This window comes from Denticeps clupeoides, chromosome 3 (genome assembly GCF_900700375.1).
Source record: "Denticeps clupeoides chromosome 3, fDenClu1.1, whole genome shotgun sequence".
NCBI classification, from domain to species: Eukaryota; Metazoa; Chordata; class Actinopteri; order Clupeiformes; family Denticipitidae; genus Denticeps; species Denticeps clupeoides.
The window spans coordinates 14,474,846-14,487,453 of NC_041709.1; the positions used below are offsets into that span (position 1 = coordinate 14,474,846).

General features: G+C 42.8%; 3 protein-coding genes across 9 annotated transcripts in view; 1 reads left to right on the top strand and 2 right to left on the bottom strand.

Moving 5' to 3' along the window:
* Nucleotides 1-1,909: 1,909 nt before the first annotated feature.
* bxdc2 (brix domain containing 2) lies at nt 1,910-6,050 on the bottom strand. Its single transcript, XM_028972879.1, has 10 exons — nt 5,764-6,050; nt 5,081-5,192; nt 4,951-4,994; nt 4,801-4,871; nt 3,158-3,207; nt 3,011-3,084; nt 2,884-2,934; nt 2,692-2,793; nt 2,463-2,591; nt 1,910-2,344 (listed from the first exon to the last, which is right to left on the bottom strand). The coding sequence occupies exons 1-10, from the start codon at nt 5,914-5,916 to the stop codon at nt 2,090-2,092; spliced, it is 1,041 nt and encodes a 346-aa protein (XP_028828712.1). The 5' UTR covers nt 5,917-6,050; the 3' UTR covers nt 1,910-2,089.
* A 116-nt stretch (nt 6,051-6,166) lies between these two features.
* Nucleotides 6,167-9,630, bottom strand: rad1 (RAD1 homolog (S. pombe)). Of its 2 annotated transcripts, none has more exons than XM_028972882.1 (5): nt 8,595-9,630; nt 8,400-8,508; nt 7,259-7,517; nt 6,694-6,792; nt 6,167-6,474 (listed from the first exon to the last, which is right to left on the bottom strand). In XM_028972882.1, exons 1-5 carry the CDS (start codon nt 8,787-8,789, stop codon nt 6,297-6,299), a joined length of 840 nt encoding a protein of 279 aa, XP_028828715.1. In that variant the 5' UTR covers nt 8,790-9,630; the 3' UTR covers nt 6,167-6,296. The 2 variants fall into 2 exon arrangements, with proteins under 2 accessions (XP_028828715.1, XP_028828714.1); XM_028972881.1 differs by having other exon boundaries at nt 8,589-9,630.
* Nucleotides 9,631-12,294: 2,664 nt separating this feature from the next.
* Nucleotides 12,295-12,608, top strand: part of sema4d (sema domain, immunoglobulin domain (Ig), transmembrane domain (TM) and short cytoplasmic domain, (semaphorin) 4D) — a 35,704-nt gene continuing 35,390 nt past the window's right edge. For all 6 annotated transcript variants that reach the window (XR_003749278.1, XM_028974680.1, XM_028974684.1 and 3 more), the window contains exon 1: nt 12,295-12,453. The gene's annotated coding sequence lies outside the window, so the exon portion shown is untranslated. The remainder of the gene's footprint in view (nt 12,454-12,608) is intronic.

Sequence of the window (12,608 nt, forward strand, 5' to 3'; positions counted from 1 at the left end):
CCTAAATTACCAGTAAAGCTATCAGACTTTCATAAACAAGTATTGCAATATTGGAAACTCATTTTCAAACACAACTTTTCACCACATTCAACTCCGATTTGGAACAACAGATACATCTTGATAAAACGCAAGTCATTCTTTTACAAAGATTGGTTTGAAAAAGGTATTTGGTCCATCTTACATCTCATGGAAGCTGATGGTAGTTTCTTATCATATGAAGACTTTATAGGAAAATACACGTTAACATGTACAATAACTAAATTTAACAGAGTATTAAAGGCAATTCCTTCTACTGTGACCTTATTAATTAAAGGCATGATAACATATTAGGTAATTATTCCAAAAGAACCATCTATGACTATAAATGGATGTGAATTTCTAGACAGAAAATGTAAAAACAAAATAATAAGAAGCAATCTAACTTCAATATTGTTTCCAGTCACCTTAAGAAGAAAACATTTGTTTAAAGATTATGATGTTATCACTTTAAAGAAAATTAGAACTAAATACTTCTCTTTTCCAATACCACAGAAAGCTAAAGAAATCCATTTTAAAATTATGTATGACATCTATCCCTGTAATGATCTTCTGCAAAAGAAATTTGGTATAAATGACAATTTCTGTGTTGTCTATAACTCTAATATTGAGATATTAGAACCCCCCTTTTTTATGTTTGCATTGCCTCACATATTTTTTGAAATGATTTTCCAAATTGGATAATGTGTAAAAAATCTATTCCACCTTTGAGCTTTGAGAAAATAAGGGTTGGTCTGATAGGAGATGAAGAATCAGAATATTGTAATAATAACTTAATTCTTATGGCCACATTTTTTATTCACAAATCTCGATTTCTAAAAATCACCCCCGTTTTCAAAATTTTTGCAAATGAAATAAATTTATTCAAGGAAGTGCGAAGTCACTGTAAAAATACTAAAGCCCAACTATTATACCAGTATATAGACAACTTAATATAAGAACTGGAAGTCCTCTTGCAAGCAACAATTATCAGTGTTTTTTGTTTTTTCATATTAAGCTACGTTTCTTCATTGAATGGTTTTGAGGGTTTTTTTTGTTTTGTTATTATTTTGTATTTTATTTATTCATTTTGAATTTCTTGTTATGGTGATATTGGTTGTAATATATTGTTCTATTTTGTGCTCAGTTTATAATGTTCTGAAGACATTCCTTAATATGTAAAATGTGCCTTGTATTTTGTAACACTAAATAAAAGGTTAAAAAAAATAAAAAAATGGTGTTACACGTTTGTTCCTTCATGTGACAAGAACACAACAGTCTGTCGCGTGGCAATTTTGGGCTTTGGGCTGTTCTGCGACTACTACTACATATCAGGTGAAATTCCCACTTGTGGGACTAATGAAGGATTATCTTAAAAGTGAAGTGATTGTCATTGCGAAATACTGCAGCACTGCACATGGTGCCACAACGAAATGTGTCCTCTGCTTTTAACAATCCTTGGTGAGCAGAGGGCAGCCACGACAGGCGCCCGGGGAGCAGTGTATGGGGACGGTGGCTTACTCAGTGACACCTCGGCGGATTGGGATTCGAACCGGAAACCTGATTAAGGGGGCGCTTCCTTCAACGCTAGGTTAAGGAAGGTTATCTTTTTTTCTCCACGAAAAGTTAAGTGAGGCGCATTCTTGTTAGACAACTAGCCCAGCAAGTTGAGAATCCTTCTTCCAGGAGTTAACAAGTGTGCTTATACTTCAAGGAAAGGTGAAAAAAGTGGAACATGGCACCCGATGACAACAGACAATATTCCACATTACGCTGATAAAATGTATTACTATCAGTAGGATTATTAAGTGTTTAAGAAAATCAACACTGAGTACGATTTACGTAACCTGTTTAACTGAGCACTCAGGGAAAAAAAAAAGAAAAACACTAGAAATGCTGGAATACAGATTTATAAAGATGCATATATCACAAGTGACATTTATCCAGCCACTATCTTCCCTAGTGACAACTGTAATAGACAAAGTAGCAACAAAAGCGTTTGGAGCATGCGAGCCACATGGAGTCTTTGTACATAGGCACAGAAAAGGCAGTAACACCTCCTAACAAATGGTCATTATCGGATGCCTTTGCGCTTCAGCTTGGTTTTCCTCTTGAGCTGCGTGAGTTTGCCTTTCTTCACTGGCCTGAGCTCTGGAGCCTCCGTTTCAATTTCAACAGGCTTCTCCTCGGCAGGTGTCTCAAACACATCATCTGTGACATCTTCTTTCAACACTTCCTTGACATCAGTTCTCTTTGACTTCTGCAGCTCCTTCACAAAATGCCTCTCCCGTTGCTTGGCAACCATGGCCAAGCGGATCATTCTGCGGTGCTAAATGCAATGAAAAGAAAACTTTAAAACTGGTGATCCATCCTGAAGTTCAGAATGAACAGTAAATATATAGTCATAGCAGCAGTAAAGGCACAAACATTAATTAACTGAAGGTTACCATGTTAGGAGACTGAAAATGTGGGTTTTCATAAAGTGTTGGCCCTCCAAAGCTCCCCTGAAATATCTTGATTAGATTCAACACAAAACGAGGTCCAATTTCAACAAGGGATGCATCTTCTTCAATGATCTGATAAAGGATCATAAAGGATATAAGAAATACAGAACAAACAGTGTACAAGTAAGCAATGTAAAGAAATCACACGTAAGCAAATGGGCATGGAGTGTACCTGGTAATTTCTGAACCATATTCTGTTGTCAGTTATCGTAAATGTGAAGACATGATCCACAAAGGGCTGACTCTTTGGGTGGTACTGAGGAGTTGAAAATGTCTGAAAGAAGATTTTTCAATGAATATATATATTTTTTGCCCAAATCTGAAAGTGTCAGATACATGAAAAAAAATTTACATCGTTACCAACCTGGATGAATAACTCCTTCAGCAAAGAATAATGTGGCTCTTTGTCGAATGTCTGTGTAATAAATTTTACATTTTAATTCAACGTTTAAATAAGTGACATCCGTGTAGTCTTGTGTGAAAAAGCTTACAGGGTCAAAAGAAAGCAGGGGTCTGGAACCCTTCAGGCAGTTCCCAGTCATTTTAAGTTCTGCCAATGTATGCACTGAAATGAGAAAAGGTGGATTTCAGAATGGATAAGACATCAAGTTATAAAAATTAATTTTGAAGACACTCACCATTCTGCACCAAAAACTTGGCTGAAGGTCCATGTGGAACATTAGAAATCCTGCAAAAATTAAAAAATCCATATATTATAATAGTTCCCTGTTCCTTCTATGTAAACTTCTGTGCAGAAAAACAAAGGGGGTGTTAACCAATACTGCATATTTGCATATTACTTCATATTCTTCCCTGTTCCCTGCCATTGTTTCAAATCAATTAAGCCTTACCTGCATGAAACCAATATCAGGCCAGTCAAAAGTAAAACTCTGTGCCTAAACATTCTGAAACGTGTACATGTTATCCATAGGGCTGCACAATATTGGGAAAAAATGCGATAATGATATTTCTTGCAATATAACATTTCCCTAGAGAAATGATTTTAAAATTATTATTAGCTATTTTAAAAAAATTATAATGTAATGATCATACTAAAATAAACAGGTAATATATTCATCTGATCAAATTAAATCTAATTCAGGCTAAAAAGAAACAATATGTCAAGGAAGTTGCAAATACAGGGTGGGCCATTTATATGGATACACCTTAATAAAATGGGAATGGTTGGTGACATTGAACACATTTTATAAGTGGTCAGAAACTTGTAAATAACTCATGAAAGAATAAAGTTACGTTAAAACCAGTTTTTCTTGTGAAATTACCAATACATTTGATGTGTCACATGACCCTCTTCCTATTGAAAAAACAAAAGTTGGATCCAATGGCTGACTTCAAAATGGCCACTATGGTCACCACCCATCTTGAAAAGTTTGCCCCCTCACATATACTAATGTGCCACAAACAGGACGTTAATATCACCAACCATTCCCATTTTATTAAGGTGTGTCCAAATAATGGCCCACCCTGTATTTAGACTTCAAAACTTAAAACCCTCAGCAGATACCATTTGCTGTTACCATTGACCTGCCAATACTATATGAATTGCTTTTTATTTAAATAAAATAAGAAATAAGAAAATACTATTAAACAAATGTACAGGCCTTAAATAAATTGGTATATAGTGGAAACACTAACATATTGTCAACATCCACATAAATAAAAATTAATATTAACATGTAAACATTACATTGCCCAGTCTAGCCAATAGCATTATATCATCTACTTGGGAGGCGGGTATAAAGATTGGTCAAATTTGGACACACAAATGCTTGGCACATAAATTAATGCTGTGGCCGAAATTGCATACTACTTGAGTAGGTACATTTGAATTTGTACATACTGCACTACCGTTAAAACAGTATGTTCTATATAGTATGAATGAGGGTAGTATGAATGGAATTTGGACGTACTACATCCGCTGTGTTGATGTTATTTTTTACCTTTACAGAGGGCATTTTCTCACAAGTGTAATTTAACCACAATGAACAACGTTCTCCTTAAGGTACTGTAGTGAAAGGGCTCTGTGATGCGGAAAGAAGAGACATTGACACAGTGGGGTAGCTCAGAGAAGCTTTTTAGTAGCCAGCACCTTTAGAACCAGGTGCCAGCATAAGAGGTCAACAGCAGAGGCATTCACCTAATATCACAATACACCCCCTGCCTTCTCCCATATAGATATCGCGTATACTATTGTCGCGATAACGATACATTTTTCGATATATCGTGCAGCCCTAGTTATCAGTCACCTCTGATCGCTTACCACATGTAAAGATCCTTCTTCTTCTTGGCCTCAAAAAATATAGTCTTGTTGCAGTTCTTCATTTCACACACCTTAAAAAGCAAGGCACTGTTTTAGAAGGCGCATGACCAAGCAAGCCCACTGTCTCCTACCAGGTGTGGCACGCCGTACCTCGTTAATCACGAAGAGTTTGTCCTTCCGGTCCATTTTCGTGTCTAAAAGGAGAAACGCAAGAAAATGAGGTTCGCATGGATGCAGCCAAACTCGTTGCTTGGTACCTCGGCTGGCTGGAGAAGGCCACCTGCTCTCGTGTGTGGCATCATGGTCTTCAGGTCCTGCATGAGGTGCCTCGTCCTGAAGTCGATGCCCCTGGAGGAAAACACAAGCACGCGCTCCTTGTTTCTCCACTTGCCCTGTAAACGCAGAGACGCGTGGATAAGGAACCTGAGGGGAACTTCCAACCACAGCCAGCGAGTGCTCGTCTGCACGTGGTCAGTCCATTGCAATAAATACATTTACATTTACCAGATGCCCTTATCCAGAGGAACTTACAATCAGTAGTTACAGGGACAGTCACCCCTGGAGGGACACAAGGGTAGACAGTGGGATTAGAACCTGGGTCTTCTGGTTCATAGGCAAGTGTGTTACCCACTAGGCTAAATTCAATGATACTTATAAATATAAATACTTATTATTCAACGTGTTCTAGACAACATTTCGGTCAACGATTTGAAAATGACGTTGGTGGTAGTAGCCTAGTGGGTAACACACTCGCCTATGAACCAGAAGACCCAGGTTCAAACCCCACTTACTACCATTGTGTCCCTGAGACAGACACTTAACCCTAAGTTGCTCCAGGGGAGGGACTGTCCATGTAACTACTGATTGTAAGTCGCTCTGGATAAGGGCGTCTGATAAATGCTGTAAATTTAAACGATTTTGCACGACGGAGGAGGACACTTCGACGCGTAAAACGAATCTTACCTGCGAGACGGGAGCCGGGATGCTGAACTCATTGCTCGGCTGCTGACTTGTCAACGTGCTCGGCTCCTGGTTCCCGTTTTCGACAAACTTCACCCTCTTGGTATTTTTAGCGCCAGGACCCCTTCCTCCACGTTTTCTCTTGAGCGCCGACATTTTGCAGATGCCGTGTCACGTGATGTGAGTCGTCGCCACAGTCCCGCCTCGTGAACAGCAGTCGGTTCCTGGGAGCTGTGACGTGTGGCGCCGCCTGCCGTACGGGAGGCGAATCAAACACGATGCGGACACCAGACTTCATGTTCTACGTCATTTTCAAGCGCTCATTTGTATAAACACGCTTTGCATAAAATATAATAGGATCAATAATTATTTGTAAATGAAGAAAAAAAAATCTGAAACGCAAACATTGATTTGTTCAACAAATGTATTAAGATCCTTTACAAAACACAAAAATAAATTGCACACTGGCACAAACTGCAAATATAATACAACAATGACAACGCAGTCAACAGCAGCAGCAAAAACAAGCGAGCAGCCTATTCCTCATCAACTTCCTCATCGGGACAGCAGTAATATTCCACAAAGCAGATCTGTCCATCGTCGCTCCTCACCAAGTACTGCAGGGAGAGGAAGCCGCGGCTGTCGGTTCGAACCGATGCTTTACACGACAAGGCCAGCGCCTTAGTAGACGACTTCAGTAGAGACATTTTGTACCTGATTGAATTAGAATAGCAAGAATCGTAAGGACACTGAAACATTACAAAATGTCCAAAAATGTTGAGGACAAACACATGATTGCAATTGTGTGTGTATTTTAGGAAATTAGTGAAACATCAATATGGATACAGATTAGAAGAATGCGGATTTTTATTGATACAGGCACATGCAAATGAGAGTGTAGTGCAAAATTTAAATGTTCTGTTCTTTATTCACCTGTTTGTTTGCGTTTTGGTACATTGGAAAAGCTCCATCATGTCAGAATCCTTGGGATAATCATAATGTGCATTCCCAGAGTTCCCAAATGTGGATAGCCTATAGATGTGGGAAAACATTAAAAGAATAAAATCAGGTATACTATTATCAATAAAGGCATGCCAGTAATCTGTCACTTTTAAAGATAAGACCAGACTTAAACAGGCATACAAGTTGCCACTGGGTGGTAGTGTCATAGTCCGTAACAGACTTGCCTAAGAAAGCCGCAGGTTCAAACCCCAATTTCTACCATCGTGCCCCTGAGCATGACACTTAACCCTGAGTGTCTCCCTATAACTAGTGACTGCAATTCGCTCTGAATAAGGGAACCAGTGATTCTACAGTAATTGGCTATGTGTGCTATGAACCACACATGCAGGCATGCTTCTCCAATGAGGGCAGCTACAACAAATGTTCGGTGACGTATGCAAAGTACACAATCAGAGAATATTCCAAAATTATTGATTGAACTTAATCCATGCAAATTGACCAAAAACTGAAAAAGCCATTTAACAAGCAAATTCACCTGAAGAAGGGTTGGCTTGGGGACATTGTGATCTGAAGAACTTCGCTAGTCATGTCCAGCTCGGAGAAGGCTTCTTTCAAACTCTCAGACTGGAGGATAACTTTATTGGTCACATTAGTGCTGCAGAAGTCAAAGTCGATCGGTTCCTCAGGCTCCTGGGTGTTGATCTTGCATACGGTCACCACGCCACCCTCCTCGAGATAGAGTGTTAGGGGGTATCCGTAGCCATTATAACACATTCGGAGAGCAGTAGACACTCCTTTTTAGACAGAAGAGAAAAAAAAAAAAAAAAGATAAATAACATGTTTTCAATGACGTCCTCACAGCATGGAACTCTGGCTCCTTCTAGTAGAGACTAATGTTAATATCCCTCGTTGCTAATGGTGTGTAGACACTGGAAGGCTTTTAACATAGTATTAATATAGGTATTATAATTGTGGAGTGTAAATAGTATACATTTGCCTGCTGTGTCTTTGTGGAGAGGTTTGAGAAGGGAAAAAAATTAACAAGCCAGTCTGCACATACAGCACCTTCTCATTTAATGTGTTTTTTTTTATTTTCATGACCATTTACGTTGGTAGATTCTCACTGAAGGAATCAAAATTTTGAATGAACACATGTGGAGTTATGTACTTAACAAAATAACTGAGGGTTTCTTCAAAATAGCCGCCCTTTGCTCTGATTACTGCTTTGCACACTCTTGGCATTCTTTCGATGAGCTTCAAGAGGTCGTCACCTGAAATGCTTTTCCAACAGTCTTGAAGGAGTTCCCAGAGGTGTTTAGCACTTGTTGGCCCCTTTGCCTTCACTCTGCGGTCAAGCTCACCCCAAACTATCTCGATTGGGTTCAGGTCCGGTGACTGTGGAGGTCAGGTCTCCACTTTTTGTTAAGTGCATAACTCCACATGTGTTCATTCATAGTTTTGATGCCTTCAGTGAGAATCAGGATTCTCAGGGAGAATGGTCATGAAAATAAAATAAACATATTGAATGAGAAGGTGTGTCCAAACTTTTAGCCTGTACTGTATGACAGTTTCTTTAGTACACTGTGGGATGGCCGTTCGTTACGGAAGCACAATCTTTACTGCAGCGATCGCATTAACCAGGAATCACAAGGACGAGCGTGGATAAAGTAACTCACCAGGCGCGCTGCTACAGCCGAAGATGGCGAGGCAGTCGAGCAGCACAGTCAGATTCACCTGGAACCCCACGGACTCCTCTCTGAGGGCAAACTCTTGAAAGACATCAGTCTAAAAGATGCAAATGACAACTTAAAAAATAAGAAAAGAAACAAAAGTAGGAAGGAAGAAGACCCGCTGCTGCTTCGGACCGACACCTGGATGAAGGCGTTCGCTTGCAGGCATTTCGAATCCTCCACTGTGACCTTCAGGCCGTCCCGCGTGGCGGTGAACACGGCGTGATCTTTGAAGCTGATGGCCTTGAGGATGTTGGAGAGGTTCCTGACGTTGTCCAGAGCGGCGGCCAGGACGCAGCCTTCATCTCCGTCCTGGGACCGCGTCGACAGCGGCATGGCCGCTTTTAAACGAAACCCCTCCGCTTCACCGTTCGGGCCGAGGCTCCTACCAGTACGATCGTTTCCCGAGGAGAAACGCACACCGCCGACTTACGGCGCAGGAAGTGAAGAGAAATTAGGAAGATTGCCGCTCGGAGAAGCGCGCCATCCTGCACCCGTGGTGTTGCCAGATCGGGCAGCAAAACGTCAGAAACATTGCGTGCGCAACACGAGTTGTGGCGTTCCTGTATAATTACGTTACGCATCAACAGCACGTGGGGAAAGCTGTTTTCTTTCAAGGACAAGAAAGCGGGCAACCATCCTGAATCTACAGTATTTGTTGCGGAATAAAACACGGCGGACTGGCAACAGGGCCGCGTTTTTTCTGCGCTTTGCCAAACGACGTGGATGCGCAGTAACATTATCCTCAGCTTCGCCCTCTTGTGGACAGGAGTAAAACAGCCTTGCTGGTTCTGCCAATATTCAAGAATTGCTTCAAGTATCTAATTCCAAATACACTGTTATGCATAAAACTATAGGGAATTGTAGATTTTATATCAGCATTTTGTCACATTTTTTTAAATGTAAAACCTTACAGAGTAAAAACAATTTAGAGCAATCACTGGAGACACCAAATTGTCTTATCCGTTTCTGCCTGCAATTAGTTCAACGCTGACATGCTGAATGTAGTCTCAGGGGGCAGTGAAGACCATCAAATGTCATTACTGAAACCCAACACCCAGTGAATAAATCCAGCTGCCACCAGCCTGCAGTCACTGGAAACCTCTTCATTATATTCAGATGCACGGCATCTTCAAATGACACTTCCTCACAGTCGTCAGCGCTTGTCTTTTAACGATTTACAGCCGCTCTCTAAAAATGCTTAAGGTTGCAGATAATTTGATATGGTTGTGGTCAGTCGTGCTGGCACAGTGTACGGTGTGCGAAGTAGAGAAGGTAAGATGTGCATTAGCTTCTGTAGGACATCAGCTGCTAGTTGTGTGTTCATACTTGGGATGCCATGGATTACGGTGGAGTTCCAATTTGCTTTAGAACTATTTCTGTCAAGCCAACATCGTAGGCATGAGAATATAAAATGACTCCTGGTACTCAAGACAACCATTGTCATGAATTATGCATTAAAACGGCACAAGCCTATAAAATACGAGACTGTAAACCTTAAAATTTCTGGAAGAAAAAAAGAACCGTCCATGAATAGATTGTGTCAGATGATCAAATATCCCAGTTATTTCCATCCTGGAATAACATCAATAATGTTAGATGTTATGGATAGGGCTAGGATTTGTGTTATTCCCGCAACAGGAGGATATCAAATACTGTCCGGGGAGAGTTTCTAACTTTTCAAAAGTATGTTTGCAACACGGAACATGTCTACGTCGCGTGGTCCCTACACAATCGTTTTTATTCATTTAACTTGTACATCGTATACATTTTAATTATTACATTTAATTACAAGTGTATTATACAGGTTCACAAATGCCATCGTACAAATGAAAGCATCTCATAATAAAGCCTGGCATAATTTCATCGAATCACTATATATTTTCCTCCGCTTTGTATAACCAGAATGCTGTGGATGTTGTACCACGTGTGTGGCCGTCCGTCCTCTGCTCCCCTACCTCGGGCACGCAGACAAGCGCCGCTAAACTTAGCCTGGCAACATGTGAGAACGTAGGGGAGGGCGGGGACAGGCGGTAGGAAATGGTCAGAGGGTCACAGCCCTCAGCGGCCGGGTCCTCCACGTTTCCGCGACTCACACAACTGCACATGCTCAAAAAGAGCGAGCAATCGGGGGGGAAGATGCGCACATTGGAGCTTTTCACGCGCTTTTCTCTTCCGATCTGTGTCTCTGGGGTGGCGGCAGCGGGTAACAAGTAGGCGCGCCCCCGAATTTCACGTCCGAACCCTACTCACGACCAGAGTGCCTCTGAGCAACCCACGCTGTTCCTGTTATTTCATTTACATTTACAGCATTTATCAGACGCCCTTATCCAGAGCGATTTACAATCAGTAGTTACAGGGACAGTCCCCCCCTGGAGCAATTTAGGGTTAAGTGTCTTGCTCAGGGACACAATGGTAGTAAGTGGGGTTTGAACCTGGGTCTTCTGGTTCATAGGCGAGTGTGTTACCCACTAGACTACTACCACCCCATTTCAAGCGTAGTTCCCTCCAGATAAGAGCGTAAACCAGAGAAGACACGTATATCTCCACGGTGCAACGACTGGCCAAAGTTCAAAATGTGTAAAGGTTGAAAACTCTGCATATCGCTCCATGCGCCTCAGGACAATAAATTCCAACATAAAACACATTTGACAGCGTGGTGAGATCCCTCACTGCTCTGAACATTCGCCGTCTCGCCCGACACGACCTGTTAAAGTCGACTGCCGCTGCCGCTGCGAACAATCCACGGGAATCCGACTCCTCGGCCCCCCAGCCACGCAGACGGAGGCCGCGGCCTGGCCCGTGTCCGGCGGCCGCTGGAAGGAGCCCGTTCTGTTACCCCAGTGTGCTGCAGGACGAGACAAAGGCCGCCCTGTCCTCAGTACCCATGGTTCTGATACACCCGTCCAGAAGAGGGAACGTCGTGTGACCCCTGACCTCCCCACAACGGCCTCTTCACGCGCCCGCGTGCGAGTATGAAAACATTTTCTCTCTCCCCCGCCGCCACCACCACCACCACCACCTTCATTTTCCCTGATGGAGGCACGAAGTAGCCTAGTGGGGAACACACTCACCCGTGAACCAGAAGACCCAGGTTCAAATCCCGCTGACTACCACTGTGTCCCTGAGCAAGACACTTGACCCCGAGTGTCTCCGGGGGGCGGGTAAGTCACTCTGGATAAGGGCGTCTGATAAACGCTGTAAATTACGGACTGCAGGGTTCTAAGGTAGCCGGGCAGGATTTTTGGGGTGCACCGGTGCCAGGGCCGGTCCTCTAACCCGAACACAAAGGCGTCAGGAGGGCCGGGACGAAGTGAGCAACTTTACACCGGTGTACCTGCACCAGAACCTCCTCCGGCCAGAATCCATCCTCGCCGTTGATTAAACGCAACCGAATATGGAATTATAACGCATAATGCGCTCAAATGACATCTCTGCGATCGCCTTACAAAATGGTTGACGGTGATTCTCTGTGAGGTCTTATGCAAAGTATTGCAAAAGCCACATTCTTTTGCAGTGCACAGTCTCGTTGTGAAACAAATCAACCAAACGCAGACAAAAAATGTCTTAAGCAACCACATCATTTCAGAACTTTGTGAGATGAGCTGTTTGAATGTATTTTAGAAATTTGACCGGATTATGGCTGATCTTTCCCGCTTTATTCCTTCTTCCGTGAGAGTCGTCTCTTCTGTCTCCTCGATACACAAAAAGCGAACACGAACAAAAATGACTGTGAGATGTTCTTCCTCTCCTCCTCCTCCTCCTCCTCCTCCTCCCCGATTCGCGTCTGCCCGCTCCGTCCCCTCCTCCCTCCCTCCCCGCAGTCCCCCAGCGACACCGCCGCCCGGAGAGCCTTTCAGTCCCGCCAGCAGCAGCCGCCATGCTGGGAGAGTCGGACCGCTCACGTTTTCCCGGCTGCTTCTGAAAGACGAGAGATTAAAAAATAATAATAATAAAATAACCAATTAACCAGCGGGACTTGTTTTCTCACCCTCGCCAGGTACGTCGCGGAGGGTTACTTTTTCTTCTCGCCCGGTGCGTGTGTAGTTCGGCGCGGCGGGCTTGTGTGCTGTGGTCGGGGTGAAGTTGCGCGCCGGAGTCTGCACTTGTTACGCCGGAGCTCCGCGCGTCTCCACCTGCTTCTGTCTAAAGCCG